This window comes from Balaenoptera physalus (genome assembly GCF_965194825.1).
Source record: "Balaenoptera physalus genome assembly, chromosome: 8".
Taxonomy (NCBI): Eukaryota; Metazoa; Chordata; class Mammalia; order Artiodactyla; family Balaenopteridae; genus Balaenoptera; species Balaenoptera physalus.
In genome coordinates, this window is record NC_138887.1 from 96,269,563 (window position 1) to 96,295,183 (window position 25,621).

Here is a 25,621-nt window from a genome sequence, read left to right on the forward strand (position 1 = left end):
TGTACACATTTTTTTGTCTTTGTCAATTTTTTCCCTTTAGTCTAATTTTGGAATGCCAGTAGACCTTACAGTTTAACATCCTGAATGCTAGGAGACTATTTTCTTCCTACTTTTGTTTGAATGTTCAGTTCTTTTTTCTTTTTGGTTTGCACATAAATAATTTATTTTTTTCTTTTGCATATATATCAACAGTTTCAATTTTTTATTCTTTATTTTCCCTCTGGTATTCCATTTCAATGTTGATGCAATGGAGTTACATGACTTTTTTCTGTATCTGCATACACAGTGATAATTCATTTAAATTTTGGAATTTCTTGTTTTTATATATTATGTAGTTCTGAAATAAAATAAACATTTAAGCAAAACTGTTATAAAAATCCACAAATGTGTTAATAATTTTGTACTGTTTAGCTTTCTTTCCTAACTATACTGTGCTAATAGTGCAAGTCATAGCAAGCCTTATCCATAGCTCTACAAAGTGCATTTCTCAGTGCACCGAGATCATAAAAGTATGAATTATATTATCAATACTTTAACCATAGGGTCAAATAGAAATTAATCCTTATCTATTTTCTGTTGTTTAGTGGATTCAGCTATAATTTTGCAACTACTGCTTTCAATTTTTATACTATATGGATATTTCAAGAGTAATCTGATTGGAATATTTTTTAAATGAGGGAATGTATATTTTATTTAGATTAAACTTTTCTTTTGCACCATCAGATGACCACAGCTCTGATTTTTCAGAAAATTCCCTTGGACAACACTACACAAATGATTTATACAAGTAGCTAATTAACTTGTATATTTTATTTTCTATTTCTACCTTCATGGAAAGTTTCTGAAATAACAAATTGACATTTGAAATGTTACACTGAACCCAAAGTGTTAAGATGAAGCAAATGACCTAATCTATTGAAGGTCAAGTTATAAATTATTCTTATGATGAAGCAGGATGCATATGGTCCATGAGCAAAATCTCAACTGAGGGCTTCTTCATGCAGGCACATAGATGGTCTTGGTTGCATCTCAAAGCAGGTTTGGGGTGTTTTACAGCAGCTACGCCAGGACTAATTTAAGTGTCATCAGTTTTCTGGAGCCAAATTTTGTAGTGAATTCTTAGTGGTTCCCAAAACCCACCACAGGATAGTCAGAGCATTCATGCTTGTCATGGTATGGTCTCATTACTAACTGCAGGAGCCCAGGAAGGGTAAGTGTGGAGGTCAAACATGGGTACAATCCAGGTAAACATGCCAAGCATCACCACAGCAACACCCACAATATTAACGCCAAGTCCAGCTTTAACCTTGAATACGAAAGAGCATGAATGTCAGTCTCAAAAACAAACAAACAAACAAAAAAACCCAAAAACAACCTATGGGAGAATTGGAATACTGTTGAAGAAGGCATATGTCAGATTTACATGCATCCTAAATGATTAGTATCAATGATTGGTTTCATAAGGCAAGGGGTCCTTCCATTCATGTCAAAAAAGAATCTATTCCCAACTAAATGCCATTTAGGTGGAGAGTCTCAGAGAGGTTCCTCTTAGGAATATACTGAAGTCATTCTGATTAGAGAAAAATCCCTTTAAAAATCTGCCATTTCATGTCAAATCAGGATTTGAGTTTTGCGGTTTTGTATTTCAGTGAAAATAAGGTTCAGGTCACTATATGAAAACTGAATCCTTCATATTCACTCCATATTATTTCTAGTTTAGCCTTCAGTATTCTCTTATTGAGATTTAATACCTCTTCTATTCATCTTTCTTAGACCTCCCATTTTTCTAGTTCTGATGTCATTATTCTGGTGGCATTAAACAATCTCAAATTGCTTTCTAGCTATTAAGACAGAGGTTGGCAAACTACTGCTCATAAACTGTTTTTGTAAAGAAAGTTTTGCGGGACCACAATTCTGCCCATTTGTTTACATGTTGTTGTTGGCTGCTTTCATGATTCAGTAGTTGTGACAGAGACCATATAGCCCACAGAGTCTCAAATATTTACTCTCTGGCTCTTTACAGAGAAAGCTTGCTTATCTCTGCATTCTCTGTATTAAAACATGGAGCCCCAAGGCAAAATAAACATTATAGAGGCCTCCTGTTCTGTCCATGCAAGCCTCTCATTTATTTTAGAATCCTGTTTTTTTTTAACATTCACATACCTAGCACACTGTTTATATTGTATATTATGCTCATTTTCTTTACCCAAAGGAGATTATACGACTTCTGCATGGAGGCATTTCCAGAATTTTTACATTACAGGGGTTTAGGGACAGCAATCTGTCTGGAAGAAAAGAACCTGGGGCTTAACTTGGAACTACATTTGCACAGCAAACTCACTGAATTGCCTTTAGTTATAGTCTTGCTTGGTTTGTTTCGGAAGCTGGTGATCAAGATTGAGAGAAGAGCAGGATATTCTCAAGCTAGTCCTTCTCTACCACTTCTTTTGTAATTGGCAAAATGTGCACGTTTTGTCACTTAAATTTTCTATTATTACTTGCTTGTGCTAATTTCATTTCATTTCACTTCATTTCATTTCGTTTTATTTCAGGTGCCACTGTTAGAATCAGAACAAGAAAGATGACTTTTCATCAGTCAAGCACTGAGCCCAACATCTTATTCAGAGCAAATGTCGGTTCTGTAAATATTCATGATAGTAAACCACAGTGCTTGATTGCTGAATTTCATTAACCCTCTTTCCTCCTTTTGCCTAGGTCAGGTTGGGTCCTGATGTTGACATGTAAGCTTAAGCCATTGTGTTGAGCATATTCTTTGCTCTCTTCCACTGCCAGCATGTTACTGATGCATTCAGTATCTCTGTATTTGTGACTGTAAATATTAATGGCATGTTTGCTTCTGGTTATCATGCTTAAAAACAATTCTATGGCCAGTATCACTCTTAAAAACAATTCTATGGCCAGTCATGCGCTCACCTTCAGAAGTAGTACTCAGGCTATGCATTTCCTAGCAGTTGACTAGTGTATAAAAGGATAGACAACCCAAGATATCACAAAATAATGTCTATTGGTCCTGATAGCATTCTTTCAGCTCACTTACCATGTCAGTAACTTTTAGATGGCCATATGAAAAAACAATAGCATTGGGTGGATTTGCTACTGGTAGGAGGAATGCAAATGAAGTACACAGAGTAGAAGGTAACAAAATATAAAGAGGGTTGACTTGAATGGCTTCAGCCTGTTGGAAAAGATAAAAAGGAGTCTAAGTAAAATTTTGAGATAGGCATCAAAATGAGCAAAATTATTATAATAAACTTTCCCAGAAGCAGATTGAAATATAAAGACATAAAATTATATATACATAAATGCAGTTATAACTGGAAGAATATTTTTTAGAAAACGTATCTTCCTCTTATCATTGTTTATATGGTGATTGGCGTCCATTTAAGCATTATAGCTCAGTTCATTTAGAAAATAAAGTATCATTTATTCCAGAAACAAAATTAAAACAGCAGCTGCTTATTACTGATCTAGTGCTAAGTACTGTGCTAAGTGTGTATATATATATGTTATATATATAATATATATAAGATATATGTAAAATTTAACATATATATAATGTATAACATAATAACTTTGTATATTTATATATATAATTTAAATTTCACTACAACCTTAAAAGATCATAACTATAGCCCCAAATAGCAGATGAAGAAACTGAGGTCCATAAAGGTTAAAGTAACTGATCCAAACACATAGCTGGCAAGCAGTAGAGCTTACATAGGTCTCAGGTCCCTCTGGCTCCAAAGCTTCTCATCATTCCATTAACTTTACTACCTCTGTGACATATATAATTTAAAATTTTCTTAGGGATCATCACAGAAGAGTTACTACTATTCTTAATTTATCACATGATTTTTTAACTGCTCCATGTTGAGAAATAAAAACCAGAAAAAACCCAAAATTGTATTTTACCAACATAACCTGCCTGCATTTCTTTTCTAATTTGAAGCAGCTCAAGAATGCCAACATCTGCCCCTTGAGCTGGTAGCAGAACAATTCCAGAAGGGCAATCCTTCTTCATCCAAAGTGCTTTCCTTTCACCAAACTCATCTGTCCCAATAAGAAAAACATTTTACTTGAAGCTGTTTCTTGTAATTGCCAGCTAGTGGTGGAGAGGAAGAGAGACAGTCTTTCCCTCTCTCTCCTTGCAAATCTGCTTCTTACTTATCTTTTTAAATTCTTCCCTGGGCTGTAGAGAACTGCATCTAAGACATTTAAGCTTGAAGCCTGAAGTGTAAACATAGCTTTTTATTCCCTTGCAAATTACTTATATGAAGCACTTCTCAAAAATTCAAGACATCTTCTGGAGGGAGAAGTATCAGTGTTAGAGATCTAAATACTAAAGTTGCCAGGAAGCACTGAATCCCAAAGTCTTCTAGAGCTGGAAAGGATCTGGGCTGACCCTCCCGTTTATCTGCAAATGAAAAATATGGGCAGAAAGAAGGTAGAGGGTTCACTTAAGATCATGCTGCTTGAACATGGAAGAAAAGAGTTCTCCTGAGTTGAGGTCTCCTAAGAAAGCATGAATGCAAATAAGGACCACTCTGTAAGTTACGTACAGGGGGACCATTTAGGACCCAAATGATTCCACACTGCAATATGAGAACACACAAAGTAGAACGCTATTCTTTCAATGAATAGTGTAAATAGGATAAATGAGATACTCACCAATGGAGACAGTATTGGAAGAAGGAGGGTAATGGTAGCTGGATTGCTGGCTACCTCTGTTAAAGATGTGACGAGCAAAGAAGATATCAGAATTATTAGCCAGACTGGTAATGAACCTAGAGGAGATAATTTATTTCCTATCCATTTAGATAGTCCTGACTCCTAAAAGAACAAATTTGCGATATTTAGTATTCATTAATAAGTCATTTAATCAGACATTTAAATATATTAAAAAGCATTATTTGATCTAAGAACTCAGTTTCTGAAGTATAATTTTAATCTTTCATGTTTTTCTGTGGTTTGTTAGATCTAGGTGGGTTTGACATGGAAAAGTTCTCAATTATTCTCATTTTAATATACCAACATGCTTTAGGAAGTTTGAATTGTCTTCCTACATCTTTCCAATTAAATTTTAATTATATCTAATTAATATATGTGGGTATAACAAGCCATGCAGTACTAGAGGGCTTTAAGAAAAGAGCAGCCTTTCTGGTCTACCTCTGTCCACGTTTGTGTTCCCCAGAGGCAACAGCTTTCATCTATATTAGCTATTTATAACCATGTTTATGTGTTGATAGCTCTTTTACAAAATTCTACTTTTTCATCTTTCTAAATTTTCAAATGTAGACATTATTTACTGATTTCCTAATACGTGCATGAGAATTCAGCTTTCTAACACCTTCCACCATACATATATTCCCTGTCCCCACCCCCCATTCCCTTACACTCATATATCAACATTTTTGGTTAAATCAATATATAAAGTTTGCCATTATGATTATATGGATATCATTCACAACTGAGCCACTTAGTGTACTGTGATTGCTTTCACTTTTTTGTTTTACTTTTTGTTTATTCGTTTTTCCAGGAAATAATTTCCCTATTCTTTTGTTTGCTTAGTTTTCTAAGTATCTATCACTAATTCTCCAGTACACTCTCCAGTAAAAATGGAAAACTCCTCACAAGTAGACAAAAATTTCAGTTAATTGTTCTTTTTCATTTTCCCTAATGGAGGTGTCAATTTTGTAGTATTCCCTTCTCCTGCTCCATTGGGACTAGTTGCTCTTTAGATCTACTTTACTGTTATAAAGAGACTTCTCTTCACTAGCATGCTATGGATTCTCTTCACCTCTCTCTGATGTGGGAATCCTTTCTTCTTAACTTCTTTGTGTTGGTGGGCCACAGGACCACATCTTCTGTAGCTTCCTGTTAATTGGTGCATGGGAAGTAAATTTTTTTAGTCTCTGCATGTCTGAAAACCTCTTTCTTTTCTTTTCACATTGCTTTGATAGTTTAGCTTTTGTAGAATTCTAGACTTGAAAAAATTACCACTCCAGATAATTATTGCTCCACTTCCTGTGGCTTCCAGTTGGGTTCTTTAGAAGCCAGATAATGTTCAGATCTTGGATTCATTGTACATAATACAGAAAAGTCAGCCACAGTCAAATTAATAGGTATATTATTCTATTTTTCTCCCACAAATGGAAGGGAAAATCCTCCATTTGTGAGATTTCAGTGAGCTGCTGCATGTGTGAATCTGTATGCTCATGACAAAGTAGGATGGACATCAGAAATGCTCTAATTACAAGCAGAATACCCTCAGATCAGAAGTTGACAAAAACATTGCCAGATGTGATAGCCAGATATTATGTATATTATTTGCAGTTCTGACTTAACGTTTTTGTTTGTTTTGGGTTTTTATTTTATTTTTTATTATTTTATTTTTATTTATTTATTTTTTTGGTCACACCGCGAGGCATGTGGGATCTTAGTTCCCTGACCAGGGATGGAACCCATGCCCCCTGCAGTGGAAGCGCAGAGTCCCAACCACTGGACCACCAGGGAATTCCCTGGGTTTTGTTTTTTAGATGGAAAAAGGCTATTTACCATTTAAATCAAATTCATCTTTAAATATATTTTAAGAATGGATTTTATCTACATCTGATTAGATACAGCTGGAAAAGATTACACCACATATTGTCCCTCGTCTCTGGAAGCCACTGGGATCATATCAAAATCCTACATGAGGTGGTTTGGTACTAGGTTCTCAGTAGCTCTCTCTGTCCAGAATCTCTAAGTCCTCGGTTCTGTGAAATTTCTTACGTTATTTTTGGGAAATGGCCTTCTATTTCTATTTTCTTTCTTCTTTTTTTCCCCTTCTCTTTCTGAAGCTATTATTGATCAGGTGTTGGACTGATACTCTAATTTTCTTATTGTTTTTTAATAATATTATTTTCTCTTCATCTTTCTGTTCTATTTTCTGGGATAAGTTCAAACTTCAATTTCTAACCCTGCTACTGAATTTAAAAATTCCTGTTATTCTATTTCTTATTTTCAGTGGCTCTTTCTTATTTTCTGTCTAGTCCATTAAAAAAAAAAATTACATTCTGGTGGGGGGGTGGTGGTGGTGGGATGAATTGGGAGATTGGGATTGACATATATACACCAATATGCATAAAATAGATAACTAATAAGAACCCTCTGTATAAAAAAAATTAAATTAAATTAAATTTAAAAAAAAGTTTCCGATGCATCCCCTGTGGAAATAAAATAGCCTATGTTCACAGAATTTTTCCAAAAAAAAAAAAAATTACATTGTTTTACTTTCGTGACTTTAATGTTTCTGATATCTCTTTGAAGCATCAATGAAAAATTCTGAAAGTTTTCTTTTACTTTATACATTTTCCTTGTCCTTTTGGTATTCTTTTTCTTTTTGCTTATTTTGTGTTACTGGTTGTTGTATCAGAGGCTTTCCCAACTGTCTGGTGATCCTGGACTACCTATTTATGTTTAAAAGGGAGGCGATAAAATCACTATTGGAAGCTCTTTGTGTCTCAGTGAAGACTGTTGAGAGGAAGACGTTACTATAGGTGACTGAACTGTAAGCCAGTGTCTCAATGATTCGATTTTTTACAGAGTAAATCTAAATTTTCTACCAGGGAGGAGAGAGGGCAGTTGTCTCTCTGTTCAGGACTGGAGGGAGTGTCTGGAGGCTTACACCTCCCTACACACTTTTTAAACAATCTTCCATTTTTAGTGCTGGTTTTTCCTCTAGCTTTCAGTTAATCTGCTGCTTCCAATTCCTAAACTCTTCCAGAATCTTGTGGATGCATGTTAGTTTCTTTTTGGCTCTTTTTTTTTTTTTTTTTGCAGGCCGTAGATTGAATCTTTTTCTACTTCTTTACTGTACAAAGTCATTGACCCCTCATGTATCTTCTTTCCATCTTCTAAATTTTATCAGTATCTCTTGTTATGTTATTGTTCCTGTCATTTATTCTTTGTCTTTAGAGATTGATACTTTTTTGTTATGCTATTTCCATTTTAGTGGAGACCTGAGTCAAAGTGTTAAGTCCTCCATATTTAACTTAATAGAAAAATTTTGAGGAATGTGTGAAAATGGGAGAGGAGGAGTTGTCCACTGATAAGATTTTGAAGGTGACTATCAGTTCGTGAGAGTTCAATCATGTTGAACCAAAATCAAGGGGCATTTAAGAGAGAGGAAATAGCAATGAGGTGAATGCTTCACGAGCTGCAATCTCACAGTTCCCGACTAGAAGGGTTATCTAGTTCTAGGCATTTGCCAAACTAATTACAGTTTGGAACAAAATTTTTAAAAAGTAACTGTCTCCAAATCTTTGTAAAACCAGTTTCTAGTGGAATAATTGTCCACAGCTATATTTTTGAATCTCATGGCTTCGAGCTGACCACTCAGAAATAGGGTGATTTGGGGTATCCCACAGAAACCTGATTCTTTGTACTAGGATTTTCACAGCAGAGTCCCTCCATGGTTTCCCTCATTCTTCCAGTGAGAGAGCCTAGTGCATCAGACTAAGTCCACACCTTTTCATTTCCTTCGATTTTGCTATTCTAGGGTCTGGCCAATGCTTTTTTTTTTTTTTTTTTTAAATTAATTAATTAATTAATTAATTTTTGGCTGCGTTGGGTCTTCGTTTCTGTGCGAGGGCTTTCTCTAGTTGCGGCGAGTGGTGGCCACTCTTCATCGCGGTGCGTGGGCCTCTCACTGTCGTGGCTCTCTTGTTGCGGAGCACAGGCTCCAGACGCGCAGGCTCAGTAGTTGTGGCTCACGGGCCTAGTTGCTCCGCGGCATGTGGGATCTTCCCAGACCAGGGCACGAACCCGTGTCCCCTGCATTGGCAGGCAGATTCTCAACCACTGCGCCACCAGGGAAGCCCTGGCCAATGCTTTTAAAACCACTTTGAGTGACAGATATTCTGGGAAGGAGAGATGAACAAATTCACGTCAATGCTAGAATTGCTGATTCTGATTTCCTCACAATTCAAATTAGCAGACATAGGAATAGAAGTTATTTATTCTGAGAAACCTGATCTCATTACTACTGAGCTAGTAGAAAAGTGTATTTGTCTTCTATTTCTATCATTTATATTTGAACAGTCTATGAGGCAAGCCAAATCTAGACCTAAAATGACATTGTAAGGGGCACTCAGAACTGAGACAATTTCTAAGACTTTCACCTATTACTAAATTGCTGAAAACTCAGTATCCAAATATCATACAGAAGAACTGACAATGAAGTCAGAAGTAAAACCCAGTCTTCCCTTAGATTGTCAAGAATAGAACAGAACAGATAGTTATTTGTCTTGAAAAGTATAAAAATATAACTTTTCAGAAACTGAAGGGCTTGACATGATATCTCTCTCACCATCGTTTTTACTTTGATGACTGAATAAGGAAATGGAATGTCCATGAGTTTTGAGTGTTTCACAGAAGGCTACTAAGTCCCAAATAATTAGTTAAAGAGGAGAGGATTTCCATGGACTTTTTGGAGAAGATACTTTTCTTCTAGCAACCCTATAATGACCAGGGCAATTTCAAGGGACAAAGGCTTCGCCAGACTTCTACTTTATATCAACTGCATAGATGACAGGCCAAAGAAATAGCCAACTTTATTTCTCATGGTGATTTTGTTTCTTCCTACAATTAGACATAATACAATATTAAACATGGTTATGTGAAATTCTTTCTGGACTTCATTCAATAAGCATGTATTAAGTACCTTTAATGTATTTAATATGTAATAAATAATGTAATAAAGTACTATTGTTTCTCATTCTTCTTTGGCAACATTAGGACCATGATATACTGCAGAGACATCTGAGAGCTACTTAAATTCATCATGAAATAAGGTGAAGGTATAAACAAAAAAAAATGTACATATGATTTTTATATAAGATATTTTTCTTACTAAGCTGGTCTTCTAATATTATTTCATGGATTAAGAATTCTAATTTTCTTTTTTTCTTTTGATATGCTGGGACATCATAAACAATGATGTTTTATGCTTATAAAAATTCTTGAATTCTGAACTTACCTCATCTGTGTGGTACAGTTACTGCATGGCTACTGAAATCTGCATCATTACAATGAAAGGATGAAGTCGAGCATACCAAAAGCTTGACTGTCTTTGCGTTCTTCTTTCGAACAGTCTAGTTAATTGCTAACTATCTTAGACACAGAGTATTACCTCACAGCCATCTGCCAAGGCAAACCCTCCACCAACAAGAATGGCTATATCCCAGGGCATGAATGACTGGAATTCTTTCCAAGTAATCAGTGGAGAGTAATCAGAAGCAACTGAAAAACAAAAGTCCTACAGTTACACATTGCTTAAAATATGGCAATATGACATTGCTTATTATCCTAAATAGCCATCTCACAAGAAGTGTTTAATATTCTTGTATTGTTCTTAGATAGGAAACTTGATCTGGACTTTGAGTAATTTCCATCTGGCCTAGGTATAACATTATATTATAAAAAAAGAAAAATATCCATAACTTGTAAAAATCCTTTCTATTTTATTATACAATAAATTTAGATAAATAACATTGTCATATATAATACTATTCATTCATTCATTTGTTCATTCATTCCACTAACATCTTTGCCTACTGTGAGTCACAAGTGCATTGGGCTGTACTGTCCTTTGCTATGTGAGATGTCTGTAATATGCCATTGGTTCAACAGCATCAGTGGAACATTATAATTATTATTCACTCATATCTATTTGAATATTTTATTGTTTTTTCAAATCATGAGGAGGGTCATGATAGATTCACCAGAATTTCTGTTTAAAATAATTCGAAGTTCAGATTTTAAAATTTATGTATTATTCATGAGACCCTTAAAATGCTCATAAAGCAATAATCATAAGGATTTCTCTTGATATTTGGGTCCTGATAGCTCCATTGATTTGCTTAGAAATAACATCATCCACGAACACATTATGCCCATTTAACATTTGTGTGTAACAGGCAAGCTTCTACATGGTGAGGTTTTAAGGTTACTAATAAGTCCCCTTCCTGTCTCCTTATCCCAAACCTAAACCAAACCTACCCTCACTGTTGATGGAAATTTTGCTATTTCCTGCTCGAATTAAAGCCATATATCCTGTCAAAATGCAAACATCTCTGAATGTACCTCTCATCTAAAACTGAACATTTTGTGTCTTATTTGGCATTTAAAAACCTAGTGTGAATGAGTTTATCAGGGAGAAGAGGAGCTGAAGAATGAGAAGGGAGAGGATGGTGGGTAGGGCAAGGCTCTTTCTGAGAAGGGCACCCAGATGTGGGAGCCAGAGGAGTTAAGCCAAGCATAGCACTTGCCACTGCACGGCCTTAGGGCTTTGATTGCAATGGTCAGAGTCCTCAGAGTCTCACAGGAATCATTGCTCTATATTACAACACCTCCTTATAACACATTTGAGATAGTCTAGTCTCAAGTGAAGAACAAAAGGCATGTATTTCTACACTATACTGTTTACATATATCATGTCCTGGAAATGTGACCCATTAGTCATTTATCTATTCTGACTCAAGGAGGCAGGTGGGCCAACCCAACTGCATGACTCCCAGTTCCATCCCAGCAGATAAATAAAAAATAAATAAATAAATAAATAAAGGATGAATAAAAAACCAACAAAAACCTACAACTCTGCTAGGCCATTTCCAAACAATCTTAAACCATTTTCCCATATTGACAACATATGAATCTGACTACCCAAAATATGCTGTGCTAGTATAAAGCACAGGCATGGATGGATCCTGTGTTTAAGAAGTGTGTGTGTGTTGGGGACAGGATGGGTATACGCACATAAACACACACACTTTGTTGTCCATGTGTTATAAAGACAATGAATGCTCCCACTGAATGTGGTTTGTTTCAACTGTGACACTAGGTTATGGCTAAGTGTGGGCTTGATTTGCATTTTCTCCAGGGCTACTTATGAGGCTGTAAATACTCTTTCCCTTGAAACTCCTCACCTTTTTAGATCCTCAGTATTTATTACCAAGGGCCCATCTTGAAGTATGCCTTCCAAGTTCTTTTTCCTACGTTTGCCAATAGTAAGATTAATTCCGATTATGACCGGGGAAGTGGGTACATGGCAGACCAAATAGTATCACCCATAGCAGAATCCTAAATAACCATGGTGCATAAGGAAATCTACTTCTAGCTTCGAAGATAATCCTTCGTATAAGGAGAGGATGTGTGCCGTCTGTAGGGGTTGCAGTGTATAAACAGGAGATGTAAGCCAGGGGGCTGTGTCCATGTCCATTCCTTCTGTTCTACGTGCTAACTGAAACCAAGGGAATTTTGTATTTTTGCTCTTCTGTCAAATTCATTCAGAATTATAAATAATACTCAACCAGTTTCTCCTGTAGGTATAGTTTTGGTCAATCTCTTAGCTGGGATAAGAAAGAACAGGAGTCCTACAAGTAAGGCAACAGTTGAATCTGTAGCAAAACCGGGATACCTGAAAAAAGACACGTGTGTGCATTAAAAAATGCCATCAAGAATTTGTATGAACTAAGCACCAACTGATTACGCTGATAGCATACAAGTAGAAGTGGTGGTATTGCTAATTTATTCTGGATAATCTGCTCTAAAATCTATAATTCCTTACTAAATATGTAACTTAGTGGGACTGAAAATCTCAGATCACATTCCCATTGTTTTCATATATATCTCCTTATTTTTAAAACCATGTATACATATGTTGATATACTAGGCCAAGAGTTCACTTTTAGGTAAAGCTGACAGATCTGGTAAATAACTTCTTTGAATTATTTCTTTAATTTTATTGGTAAAGCATTGAGGTTGAAACAATAGGCCAAATCCTGTATAACTGATTTATAAAAGACTACTATTGAATTGTGGCACGGCATGGATATTTTGAGTGTCCTTTAAAACTCTTCTGTAAATTGTGAAAAGGAATTGATCTGTTTTTCTAAGCTATAACATCTGCTTCTGTGTTTATAAGCCCTGGCCATATCTTACAAATGAAATCACCCATTTAATGCTTTGCACCCTGTGAAACTCAATCAAGGATATTAATTATTAGAATGGCTTTGAGGTACTCATAAATGATCACTGAACAAATTAAGAGTTATTCAGGAACAGATGGGGTCTCAGAATCACCAGGCCATTCCAGCAAGTAAAACAGGTTCCCAGAAGCCCCAACAGTTAAGAAGTACCTGGAGACCAAATATGAATGAAACAGGCATAAATAATTAGAAATCAGTTTAAAAGTTAGCATATTAACTAGTGAATCTTTATAGTCTGAAAAGAAGTACGTACACCCTAAAAATTATTTTGCTACCTTGTAACTCAGCAATGCATACATAGTATAGAGACTCTTTATTCCTGTAATTTATTTGAACAATTTACATAATCAAGGAAATGCATTATTTTATTCAGTCTGACAATTTTATAAAGCAGTCTGTTTTCCCCAAATACAGATTTTCTTTATTTCATCGTGGAGTAAAAAGCTGCCTTGGTGTAATTTATTCAGCAAACTTAACCCATACTTATTATTTTATTGTTCCTTATTTCTCTTATTTCAGTTATAATTTTGGTTGAATTTTTGCCAAATTAGGTCAGGCATCATGTAATCTGATTTTGCTTTATATGAAAAGACATATTGAATTCCTTCCAGGTTCAAACAGATGGAATGAAAACATGAGGTGGTAGCTATAAATCTAGATTTATCATTCTAGCTTTGGAAACTCTAAATGCCTAAAACCTCTACATTACAAACGTATTCTACAGAATATATACTTTAAATAAAATCAAGCCATAAATACAGAAATAACTGCTTTTTAAAAGACTTTTAAAACTACTATCATTTTATTTATTATTAGTTTATTTTATTTTGGTTTATAATGAACTAAGGTTGTCTCAGTATTACAAAATATTAAGCTTATGCAAATTTTATTTGCTTTGGCAATTTATACATCTGTATATCTTCAAATCCCTTCCTCTTTCAAAGCTTTGTTTCTTTTCTTATTGTTTTCTCTCAGAATTCTAGATAACATGAGCACCTCCCCAAAGCAAGTACGCCTTGTTTTCCTGCTACAAAAAAAACGTCTCCTGAATTACATTTTCCTCCCATAAGGAGTAGAAATTAGAAGCTGATTATATTAAATTTCCTATTGGGATTTCTGCCTGGTTTTTATTACCCATTGTCTGATTTCATTTGGTTTTTACATACTGGTGTTTAGAGAAGACTCTCCCTCTCTAGAATGATAGGAGTGGGATTTTTAAAAGGAGGAAGAATTATTTTTTCTGTTGGTCTAGGTCCTATTCCAAAACTGTAAAGTTCGAATCAAACTATTAAACAATAGTTTGCTTTGAATAGCTTGCTTTGAATGATTGGATACTGCCTTTTGTTTGGACTTCTTGAGATGAAACGTTTTTGTCCTAATGGAAATAAAAAGTTTATAAAGCTGCAGCTGATCCTTTGAAACATGTACCACACTGCATTGCTGCACTTGTGTGCTCACTAGGAATTGGGACGCCGACTTGGCAGCTTTAAAAAAGTGTTGGCAATGCCTACATAAGCAGAAGGCTCTGATGCAAGAATTTCTTCATTCCATGTGGGCAGAATAGATCTGACTCAAATGTTTTTGGTTTCTACCCCCACTACATGGATTTTTGCTGGGGGATGTGAGACAGGAAGTTCAAATCAGAGATCTGCTGAATTTAGGATCCAGAGGACTTCAGTGAAAGACAGATTTGGGAATGTAAATCTCAAAACCGAAGTATTTATATTGACATGTAGGATGGTCCTTAATTTAGAAAATTATGCTACAATCTTCCCCCTCACTTCACATGACTCAGCAATGTCTGCTGGGATATTAGACACTGAGAGATAAAATTAACTCTGACCCAGCTTCTAACATTAGTTTGTAAACTCAGTCTTATTGCTTACTCAGGAATTCCTTATTTATAAAATAGGGGCAGGGATGGATTTATAGCGAATTAATACAAAAATGGACATCAATAGAGGAAAAGACAAAATATGAACCAAATAAATAACCCTCCATAGAAATAAAAAAATTAAGCCAGCAAATATCACAGAATATGAATTCATATCAGGTTACTAAGAAGCATTGAGTGGCATTGAGTTCACATAATAAACATTTATATTGCACTTCCTGTGGGGAGAAGCGCAGCACTATTCTAATTAGCGCCATTTTACAGATGGAGAAACTGAGAGGTAAGTGACTTGCCCAAAGTAAGTGGAAGAGCCAGGAATGGAACCCAAGCAGTGTGGCTCCAAGGTCTATACTCCTGACCATTTTAAAACATAGCTTTCCTGCAAATCATATTTCTAATTTTGTAAAGATGAAAATAGCCTTGTCTGAAGGAGACTTATCTTTAGTTACAGGGTAGTTTGGTTACCTTGTTTGCTGCCTTACCCTAGATTTCATTCCTTATCTTTTTTTTTTTCCTGAAAAGATAAGAATTAAAAAAATCTTTTTGATGGAAAGGAAGAAAAAAAAATCTTATACAGTTTTTCAGAGTTATAGGAACCACTTAGGAGAAAAGCAGAATATAAAACAGGAAGGGTTGACAAACATAACATGTAATGCTTACTCTGAAAAAAGCACGGACCAACCAGGCATAAACCCAGGATCTCGGCTGAACCATAGCAGGGCCATTACAATGAAGAGGACTAAGGTCACAATTTCTTGATACCTGTGGGAAAATTCCAATCCTTTCATTTATTTTTCTCAGTCAGGACATTTGTAGAAACTCCCTGAACTATTGTCAGAAGTAGTCTTAGCAGAACACTAAGCACTGTAAAAACCTAATGTATCAAGTATTTAAGGGAATTTGCAGTTAGAAAGGGGCTTTACTCCTCTGTGGGCCTTTCAGCTTCTTGTCCTAACACCTGGTAAGTTTTAGTTAGACAAGGTATGTATTTTATCATGTTGAGTTATATTCACAAAGGTTAGAACATTCAGGGCCCTTATCAAGTGTAATAAATACACTAAGACAATTATGCACATATTTGCCTTTAAACAAATACTTGCAGTATAAGCAGCATCTCTCTGTGTGTTTGTTTGCTTGCTTGCGTGTGTGTGTGTGTGTGTGTGTGTGTGGTGTGTGTGTGTATGTAACTTACCTTATTGGTCCAAGTTTTTGGTATTGTTGTTTAATAACCTCAGCACAAGCTTTTTGTTTGGCTGTTGCGGTTTTGCCACACCGTGCCATCTCCTTAAAGCTGAAAAGAATAATGAAGCCTGTTAAGCAAAGAATTCTCCCTTTATAGAAGATACTTGTGTCAAAGCGTCAGAAAATACACATCTCCCCGCTAATAACAAAAAGCTGTGCTTTTTGCCTATACCCCTATCTCCTTTGAATTTCTTCTCCCCTTTTTTTCTGTTTTTTCCTGGTTTGCTTAATTTTCAGTGCTTAACTTTCATTCCATATCTTCCATGACATCATCCACTGATCTCTTCCAAGTCCTTTTGCACCACTGGAATTTTGCTATGTACCACTCATCTCTAAGTTAATACTTCATTATATACCTGATTGTTATATATTTTAATATATTTCTTAAGTATCTTGATTGTTAATTTTCACACATGTATAAGTTTTATCTCACTAGTGAGGAAACAAATTATTAGAGGGCAGGGGCAGTATCATGGATTTTTTTTTTGGCCCAGTATCTCTAAACACTGACATACACAGTAAATAGTTGATTCATTAACTCAGTACCTCTGTCAAATTTATGAGATAGTTGGTTGTTAGATCCATCAGTTTTCACAAAATATGCTAAACTCCAGTTATACACTAGGGCACAGAAGTCACATACACTGAAGATGAACAGAGTTCAAACTAGGTCTATTCTCAGAACTAAAACCGATTCTATTAGATTTTTATTTTTTGAGTTTCTTTACTCCTTATGTCCTAATAGCATCAACCAGATAATTTTCCAATTCACTTCTAATAGTAACTGTCAGTCTCTATTTCTTTTAGCTGCTTAATTTAGTGACCTCTTTCTCCTGTGACTAATTTTCCTATCCTGAAGTCCAGGGTCTTCAAAACCTTGAACAGTTTTTTGTGAAGTGCTGCTCTAAACCTTGATTTAAAAAAAAAAAAAAAAAATCCCTCCAGAGGAAGAAACAAATGGGAAAATGGCCAGATTCTTACAGATTATCTCTTGGAATGTATATGAGTAGCTCAGTTAGATTATATGTTGGTATAGAAAGGACTTCCGGGTATATATCTAAAGACATTGACATCTAGATCTTGAAGAGATATCTGCATTCAAATATCCATTGCAGCATCATTCAAAACAGCCAAAATATGGAAACAACTCAAATGTCCATGGATGGACAAACAGATAAAGAAAAAGTGGTGGTATATACATATAATGGAATATTATTTACTTATAAAAAGCAATAAAGCACTGATACATGCTACAATATGGATGGACCTGGAAGACATGATGCTGAATGAAATAAGTCAGACACAGAAAAACAAATACTGCATGATCTCACTTATATGTGGAATCTAAAACAGTTAAACACATAGAAGTAAAGAGTAAAATGGTGATTGCCAGGGGCTGGGGTAAGGGGAAAATGGGCAGGTGTTGGCCAAAGGGTACAAAGTTTCAGTTATGCAAAATAAGTAAGTTCTGGAGATCTCTGTACAAAATAAAGCCTATGAAGAATAATACTGTATTATATACTTAAAAATTTGCTAAGAGGGTAGATGTTATATGAAGGGCTTTTACTACAAAAGGAAAAATGAAAAAAACCCAAAAAGCAAAGGAGGTGGGAGGAAACTTTTGGAAGTGATGGATAAGTTTATGGCATTGATATTGATGATGGTTTCATGGGTGTATGTTTATCTCCAAATACAGTAAGTTTTGTGTACATTTAATATCTACAGCTCTTTGTATGTCAATCATACCTCAATAAAGCAGTTTTTTAAAAAAAGAAATCAGGGACATTTTCTTCTGTAAAATTGCTGGGGTAAACATTGATATTTTGGGGAAGGCAGCTATCACACAAAGACACATTTCATTTATTTATTTTTCTGTAACTCTGCTACTCAGATTTGTTTGGACTGTTACTCCCTGTGAAGGATCAGAGTTTCCTCAATTTGTAAGTCATCCATCCTACATATTCATAATCACCCTCATGCACACACAACCCCCAGTGAACATGATTGGTTGTTGTGTTTAAGATCAATGAGGTAATACTTAATTTTTATAGCCTCAATTCAATTATGACTAGTGCCAGTCTTGAAGTTTTTCCCTTTGTCACAATATAAATCCTACCATTAAAAAAGAAACTGATCCATGGACCGCCTTGAGAACCATCTTTAGAATTAAAAAGTAGAGTTAAAGAAAAAGATAAGTCTCCTTAGAAACTGTTTTCTACCCAGTAGACTGCTATGTATTTTGTCACTTTGGTTGGGGATAATCAATAGTTAAGTCAAAAGCCATACTGGCTTTGCTACAAATGAAGGTTAATGCCTTCACAAAGGAACAGATGAAGCATATGACAATGCATCAACCTCTCCTTTTAAATAAATTCCGTGGCACTGATAGATGAGCTTCACTTCCCGAGTAGGTTGGGGTCATTTATGATGGGTGAGTTAACTGTGTTAACAGCCAACACGTTAATCAGAATGTATGGTGGCCTGCCAGGGGAGGGGCTGATAGTTTCTGTTTGTCAATCTAAAACCTCCGGAGGTGAACAGCCTGGCAGACCGAAAAAGACACTGAAGAATTAGCTGGAGCATGAAACTGTGCCATGTCTAACCAACAGTGGACTGCCAGGGGACGGTTTCAACATGCTCCTGATCATGATTTATGGACTTGGCCTAATATATGCACTTCACAGGATGTTTTTCCTCATAGGGAAACACATTTCAGTACATCTGCCCTTTATCTTCTTGATTTCTCCTTTTTAAGTGGTGGACGACTTCAGAATAATGACAAGGGTTGCATACATATTTTATAAAGTCATTATATGCAGCAAAAAAAGGACGAAACAGCTGTGGGTCTGAGACCGGATGCTTTCTCTCTTGGTTTGGGATTCCTGTCCCCTGCATTCTGCTTTGCTACCTGTACGATTGAATAGACCCCCAAAGGCTTGGATTTCCAGGAAAGGGCATTTAGTATGCAGCTAGCCTCTCCCCACTAATGCCCACCTGCGGAAGGCGGTGACATTTCACACATTTGCTTCATCAGGAGGACGACCTCACACTGCTCCCACAATCTGGACAAATAGATTTTTCAAAAAATCATCAGTACCATCTCCCCACTACTAACAGAATTGTGGCAGTTCTGGAGAAAAACCAGGAAGAGGAACGGAGAGAGAAGAGTATCAGTCCTTACATGACTAAGCTTGGAAAATTTGGGCACAGGCATGGAATACGACCTGATTGCAGTATTTTGCTGTTCAAAGGAAGTACAAAAAGCTGACTGCAGTCTCCCCTGCTTGGTGGATAACACGTTTTTTCATTCATAGGTCCTTGAAATTATTTAAATAAAACCCTATGAAAATGAAGTTGAATTTTTTGGTTTTTTTTTTTTTTTTAGAAAAAAGAATACTCAAGGTTTGATATACAGCCCTTTCCCCTTTCTTTTTGGAGTATTGTTATATATGTTGAATCTGTGATGCAGCATTTTAGATTTTGCTGTGGAGCCCTGTATAATTTTAAATGCTGGCTGTCATTTAAGTCATGTAACTCATTGGTACTTATGAACCACCAACTTCAGTCCCAGCCGAAGAAACACTTGCAAATTCTCCTTGAATGCATGTATTTGACATTTTCCAGCTCTTGATTGATCAGTGTTTCCTACCTTGACTTCTCTGTATTCAACTAGGGCCCATCCGTGTTAGAATTACAGCATTGGAAGTGATCTTGCTGATCTTCCAGTTAAATTCTATGGTATTTAGTTGAAGATACTGAGACTGAGAATGGATCAGGACTTGCAAAGATCACTCATCTGGCTCGTGAGCAGCCACAGCTTTGTCCCTGATCTCCCGATTCCCAATCCAATATTCTTTCATTTTTCAAGGGCAAATCAATGTTGGTACTAGGATGAAGCAGGAAGCCCTGCGTATTACAGTTTAAAGTAACTCGATAACCTGAGGAAATCCCCACATTAAACCAAGAGGAGGGACAAAACTTCTTAAAATAACACTTTAACAGGTTGGACTGGGTCCTCACCATAATGAGCTTCATATGCCCTTCTGGTCTATTAATGTCTTAATGGGTTGGGATCAAAGGAGACCAAGATGGATTTTCTGTCTACAAACTCTCTTCCACAGTCAACACTGGTTAGGTGATATTCTAGAGGGTCCTTAATGTACGTGTTCATACGTGTCAGTTTTGTGGACAAGAGAAATGCAGAAATGCAGCACTCGTGAAATAGGTGTAAAAGCCTTGGATGAGGGGCTGAGAACATGGAACCCAGACACCTTTATTTATCTGATTAACATGGAATATGTACTCACTTGAATCCTAAGAAAAGCCACTGAAGCCAGATCCATGACAAGAGGAGAATAATAATAGCAGCCGGGAAGGACATCAGAAACCATGATCCAAAGTTGATGCAGTGACAATCAGGGTAGCGCCTGTGTGAAAATATGGAAACGTGTTCACAGAAGGAGTACAAGTGGAATCCTTTCTGATGGTCGGTGGGAAGCAGCACTTCCCATCTTTCCTGTGCCACCAGCCAAGAAGGAAGATGTGGGAGGTATTCACCATTAAATATAGAAGTTAGTTTTACTCCTCATCTCTTGAGTCTGTAACTGCATAGTTATTGCTGCTTCCCACAAAAACAAGAGTGGGCATGTTATGACTTTTGCTCCCTTTATTCAATCTGTAAGGAAGTGTTTGTGAAGGAACCTACCACGGTACCTGCTACTCATGGAAATGCACAAGAAATGGGTATGCGTGGGTGTGTGCGTTTTGTTGTTCGTACTCAAATCATCAGTATGAGTGAGGAAAGACAAATAAGCAGACTTGGGAACAGATGAGAATTAACTTAACAAAACTGAATGTGTCCATTACCATTTCGTCTTGGGAGCTGACATCCCAGACTCGGTAGGGACTCAGACCCCACCCGCGTTGTCTCTCAAAGCTGTTTCCCTCTCTGTTTCTTCTGCCCCAGAGCAACTGCAACCATCTTACCAGACATATTCTAGCCCTTTCTTCCTAGAATTAAACAGTGCTTTGGGGCTCAGTCAAACAGAATAAATCAGATAAAAATAATTAAAAGACCTGTGGAAAACATCAATTTTTTCCTTTCTCTCTCCTACTTATTTTCAGCTTTTTAGCTCACATAATAAGAAGACAATAGCAACAAAAAAAGGTCAGGTACAAGCACGGTTTCTTTGGTAACCTCACATTCATTGTTTCAAAATGTAGTCTAAATTTCATATAGTTATCTATTTTATGACTGTGTGGGAAAAAAAAGGAAAATTTGAGAAACAGTTGTCTTTAAATTTTCTTCTTGAAGCAGTAACACAGAGTCAGAAATTGGAAAAGTACAGAATATAATACAGAAGTAATAAAAACACTTAACATTTTTAAAAATTATTTTTGAAATCACAAAATATAGAGAACTTTATAGAAATGACAGATTTTCAATATTTTTTTTCTATTTAAATCGTACCTTGTATTTTGCCACTTAAAAAAGATCATGTAAATAAATGAGAAGATTCATGCTACATGCCTCAACATAAGCCAAATTTATTTATTTTAGAGCACTCCTTCTATTTTAGAATGGTTCCTAAAAAATGCAAAGGCTGTTTTTAAAAAAACAAAATTAAGCTTTCAAAACTGCAGATTTCTAATGTTGTCTACAGTTTCTTTGAGCTGATCTCCCTGGGTCCTAGAGTTATCATTGGCAACTTGAGTATGATTCTATCTACTTTGAAGAGATCCGAGGATTAGCTTATATATTTATGCCATTAGAAAGTGACAAATGATAAGTAAAAAATGCTACAGAATACAGAGAATTGATGAATGGAAAAAAATGCTTTACCATGTCCATGAGGTTCTACTGAGAATTGCCTGCTTAAAAAAAAAATGTTGTTTTCAGTTGGAAAATAAATTAAGTGGGAAAAGGCTTAAGCTTTTCTCCCATCAATTTATTAGACTTGGATTACAGGTCAGAGGCCTATGTTATTTTGTTCAGCCTGAAGACATTGAGAAATGCTGCTTGGATTAGGTTCAAAACAATGCCCCAAACCCAATTTCATTTTTCACCATCTGTAGCTCATACCTTGAAATCAGGCTGCATTGTTCTCCCCACCCACTGCAGAGAGTCCTGTGAGATTTGACTGAAGAGGGGCTTTTCAAAATTTTTGCCTGGAGGGATAGGTCATTTAGAAAAATGAAAGCTTAAAAAAACTGAACTCTGGGGGTTGTTTTGTTTGTTTTGTCTTTGTTTTTTAACTCAGTAGTCAGAAAGTAAACACCACGCAGGTGTAAATATTTTGAATGAAAGTGGAATGAGTGGCATACTCGGGATTAATTTCACTGTGGTAGTTCTTTTCCCACTTCCTCATATCCTATAAGTGAAGGGACTGCAAGTATCTGCCTAAAGCAGATATAGATTTCTTCTATCATAAACTATGTTAAGTACATTTAATTCTAATAGAATCCTTTTCTTTCACCCAACACTGTGTTTTGGGTGTCTACCATGTGCCGGATAGTCTCCTAGTTTTGGGGATGTAGTAGTGAATTAGATGGACATAGTCCAGGCTCTCAGAGTTTACATTAAATGAAGAACACAGGCAATAAACAAACAGGTAAGCATATAATGAATCAGAAAATAAAATAGAATAATATGATAAAAAGTTATTAGGTGGAGGGAGAAATTTTACATAGTGTGACCAACAAAAGAGATAGTTGAGATGAGATCTAAATGGCAAGAAGGAGCCAGTCATGTAAATAACTGGGAAATAGCATTCCAGACAGAGGAAGTAGCAAGTACAAAGGCCCTGGGGTAGCAATGAGTTTGGAAGACCAGTGTGGCTGTGGGTAGTGAGCTAAGTTTACAGTCACATGAAATAAAGTCCAAGAAGTAGCCAACAGGGGTCAGATCATATATAACCTTGTAGGCCATCAGAAGGAATTTGGATTTTAATACTAATGCAATTAGGAGTAATTGGAACATAGTAAGTAAGCTAGTGACGTGATCTAATTTAAAATCTATGTAAATTTATGAATTTCATAAAACATGTTATCTAGGTGGATTGTCAAGATTGACCATAACAAGAGTGGAAGTCAAGTGTGGTAGGCAGAGTTCCAAGATGAACCCCAAGAATCCTGCCCCTGGTATATATGCTTAGTATATTCCTTTCTCCTTCTGTGTGGACAGAACTTGTAGATAGGGCGAGATGTTATTCCTGGGATTAGGTTCTTTTATGGCTAAAGTGAAAGGATTTTGCAGAGGTTCCCACAAATGGACTCTGAGTTAATCAAAAGGGAGATTATCCTGGGTGGGCCTGACTTACTCAAGGGAGCCCTTAAAAGAGAGATTTTCCTGCTGGCCTAAAGAAGTGAGCTTCCATGTTGCCGAAGGAAGGGGCCACACGGCAAGGATCTAGGGGTAGCCTCTAGTTGATGAGAGTGACCTTACGCCGATAGTCAGCTATAAAATGGGCACCTCAGTAATTCTAACTCAGTGTTTTGAACAACGAACTGAATTCTCTCAACAGCCTGAATGAAGACCCTGAGCTTCTGTGGAGATTGCAGGCCCAGCTGACACCTTGATTTCAGCTCAGCAAAGGACCTGGCTAAACTGTGCCTAGATGCCTGACCCACAGAAATTACGAGGTAATAAATTCATGCTGGTTTTTTCTTATTTATTTATTTTTAAATTTTTATTTTTCGGCTTTTAAAAACATTTTAAAAACAGCGGAGTTAAGTAGATTTTAGCTTAATTTACATGAGTCGCAGTGAAGATGAAGAGAAGGCAATAAATTTTACAAATGTTTGGCATGAAATGTACGAAACTGGGAAAAGGTGCTATTCATTGAAATGAAGTCTGAGGGAAGAACAGGTTGGCAGAAGGAATGATGGATTAGGAAGCTGCTGTGGGCATGTTAATGTGAGGTGTCCCTTAGTTTCCCAAGTGGCCATGGTGGATAGGCAGTTAGACAAATGAGTCTGGAATTGAGAGGGCAGGTTAGAGATGTAAAATTGGTGGTTACCCACATCCAGGTGGATTTATAAACCATGGAAATGGGTGTGATAATTTCGGAAGTAAATGGAGGTGAGCGGAAGAGGAAATGCACCTGGGACCCCCTGTGTCTTAGAGGAATGAGCTAAGCGCATTTAATTCTAACAAAAATCCTGTGGGCAAAGCATTATATTTTCATTTTACACCGAAAACACTGAGTCTCAGAAGGTTAAGTGGATCGCTCAAGGTCACAGAATGCAGTCAAGCTGGATATTTACACCCAGGATGAATGTTGAAAACACAACCTCTCTTCATTAAAGCCTAGTGTCCTCAACACCAGCTCCCAGGTGAAAAGAGAAAATTCCATATATATTGCAAAACATCCATAAGCTAGAGTACAAACTTGATGTTTTAAGGACATTTTAGAACACCATATAGGAGTGATGGCACCATAGGAGAGACATGCCTTGACCTAAAGCATATATGTGCGTCACTGTTGACATTTAGGAAGATGGCGTTGTCGATGCAGTTCTTATGCCCATGTACAAAATCGCAAATCATACTAACGAAATACACAGTACTGGTCTCAAAAGAATGGGTGCAGTTGTGGACGTTTACAGCCTTGAAACAGATTTTGGCCATTAAGAGTGTGATCAGCTGGTATCCACGCTGATTATAGTCCTTTTGATTAATGACTGTTCTGATGATTTCTGAGTCAAAGTCACTTTTCAGTTTTGTATTTATGTACTTCCAGAGGTTTCTTCTGAAATATTAATTACTCGTTACTCATGAGCCAGGCTTAGATTTCTAACAGCAATGGCAAAAGTAGAAGCGGCAGCAACAACAAATGGTTAGGGTTATTGACAATTTCCTCCCTGCCAGGCCCTCTGCTAAGGGCTACGGATGCACTATGCCATTTAATCCTCATAATAATGTTATAAGTTCTAGTCTTGCCTCCATTTTACAGATGCAGAAACTGATGTTTGCAGAAGTTAAGCTAATACATGGCAAGACTGAAATCTGAACCAATGTCTAAGTCCAAACTCTGCAATATACAAATTTCTTCTCTAGTATTTGCCAGAGAAATTCTTTCTTAGAAACACACATTGCTCTCTTCTGCAGGGGGGAATCATGGTAGGTTTTGAAAGTGGCTATTGCTAAGTAACTGGTTTGCCCTTCTTCCTCTGTGATTAATCAAGAAGGGAGGTTAAGGAAGTGAGCTTTGGATTTAGGGTGCCTATAAACACATTTCTTTTACCATTTCTAGGTTTGTGAAGCTATAATAGTTATTATTTAACATATAATTAATAACAGTGACTGTGCTAATCATTGATAATTCAGCTTCCTTCCAAGCTGTTTTGTATACCCACATATTTCACTGCTGACACCTACAAGCTGAATAATATACTTTGATAATCAGCAAACTGCAAAATTTTACTTGTGATATCT

At 36.4% G+C, this 25,621-nt stretch overlaps 1 protein-coding gene across 4 annotated transcripts in view; it reads right to left on the minus strand.

The window, feature by feature from the left end:
* Positions 1-792: 792 nt before the first annotated feature.
* The window catches only part of SLC13A1 (solute carrier family 13 member 1), a 216,986-nt gene continuing 192,157 nt past the window's right edge, over positions 793-25,621 (minus strand). For all 4 annotated transcript variants that reach the window (XM_082472351.1, XM_082472350.1, XM_082472353.1 and 1 more), the window contains 8 exons: positions 20,493-20,612; positions 16,136-16,234; positions 15,604-15,705; positions 12,372-12,478; positions 10,193-10,302; positions 4,690-4,851; positions 3,059-3,196; positions 793-1,306 (listed from right to left, as the gene is read on the minus strand). In XM_082472351.1, coding sequence (XP_082328477.1) covers positions 1,169-1,306; positions 3,059-3,196; positions 4,690-4,851; positions 10,193-10,302; positions 12,372-12,478; positions 15,604-15,705; positions 16,136-16,234; positions 20,493-20,612 — 976 coding nt within the window. In that variant the 3' untranslated portion in view covers positions 793-1,168. The remainder of the gene's footprint in view (positions 1,307-3,058; positions 3,197-4,689; positions 4,852-10,192; positions 10,303-12,371; positions 12,479-15,603; positions 15,706-16,135; positions 16,235-20,492; positions 20,613-25,621) is intronic.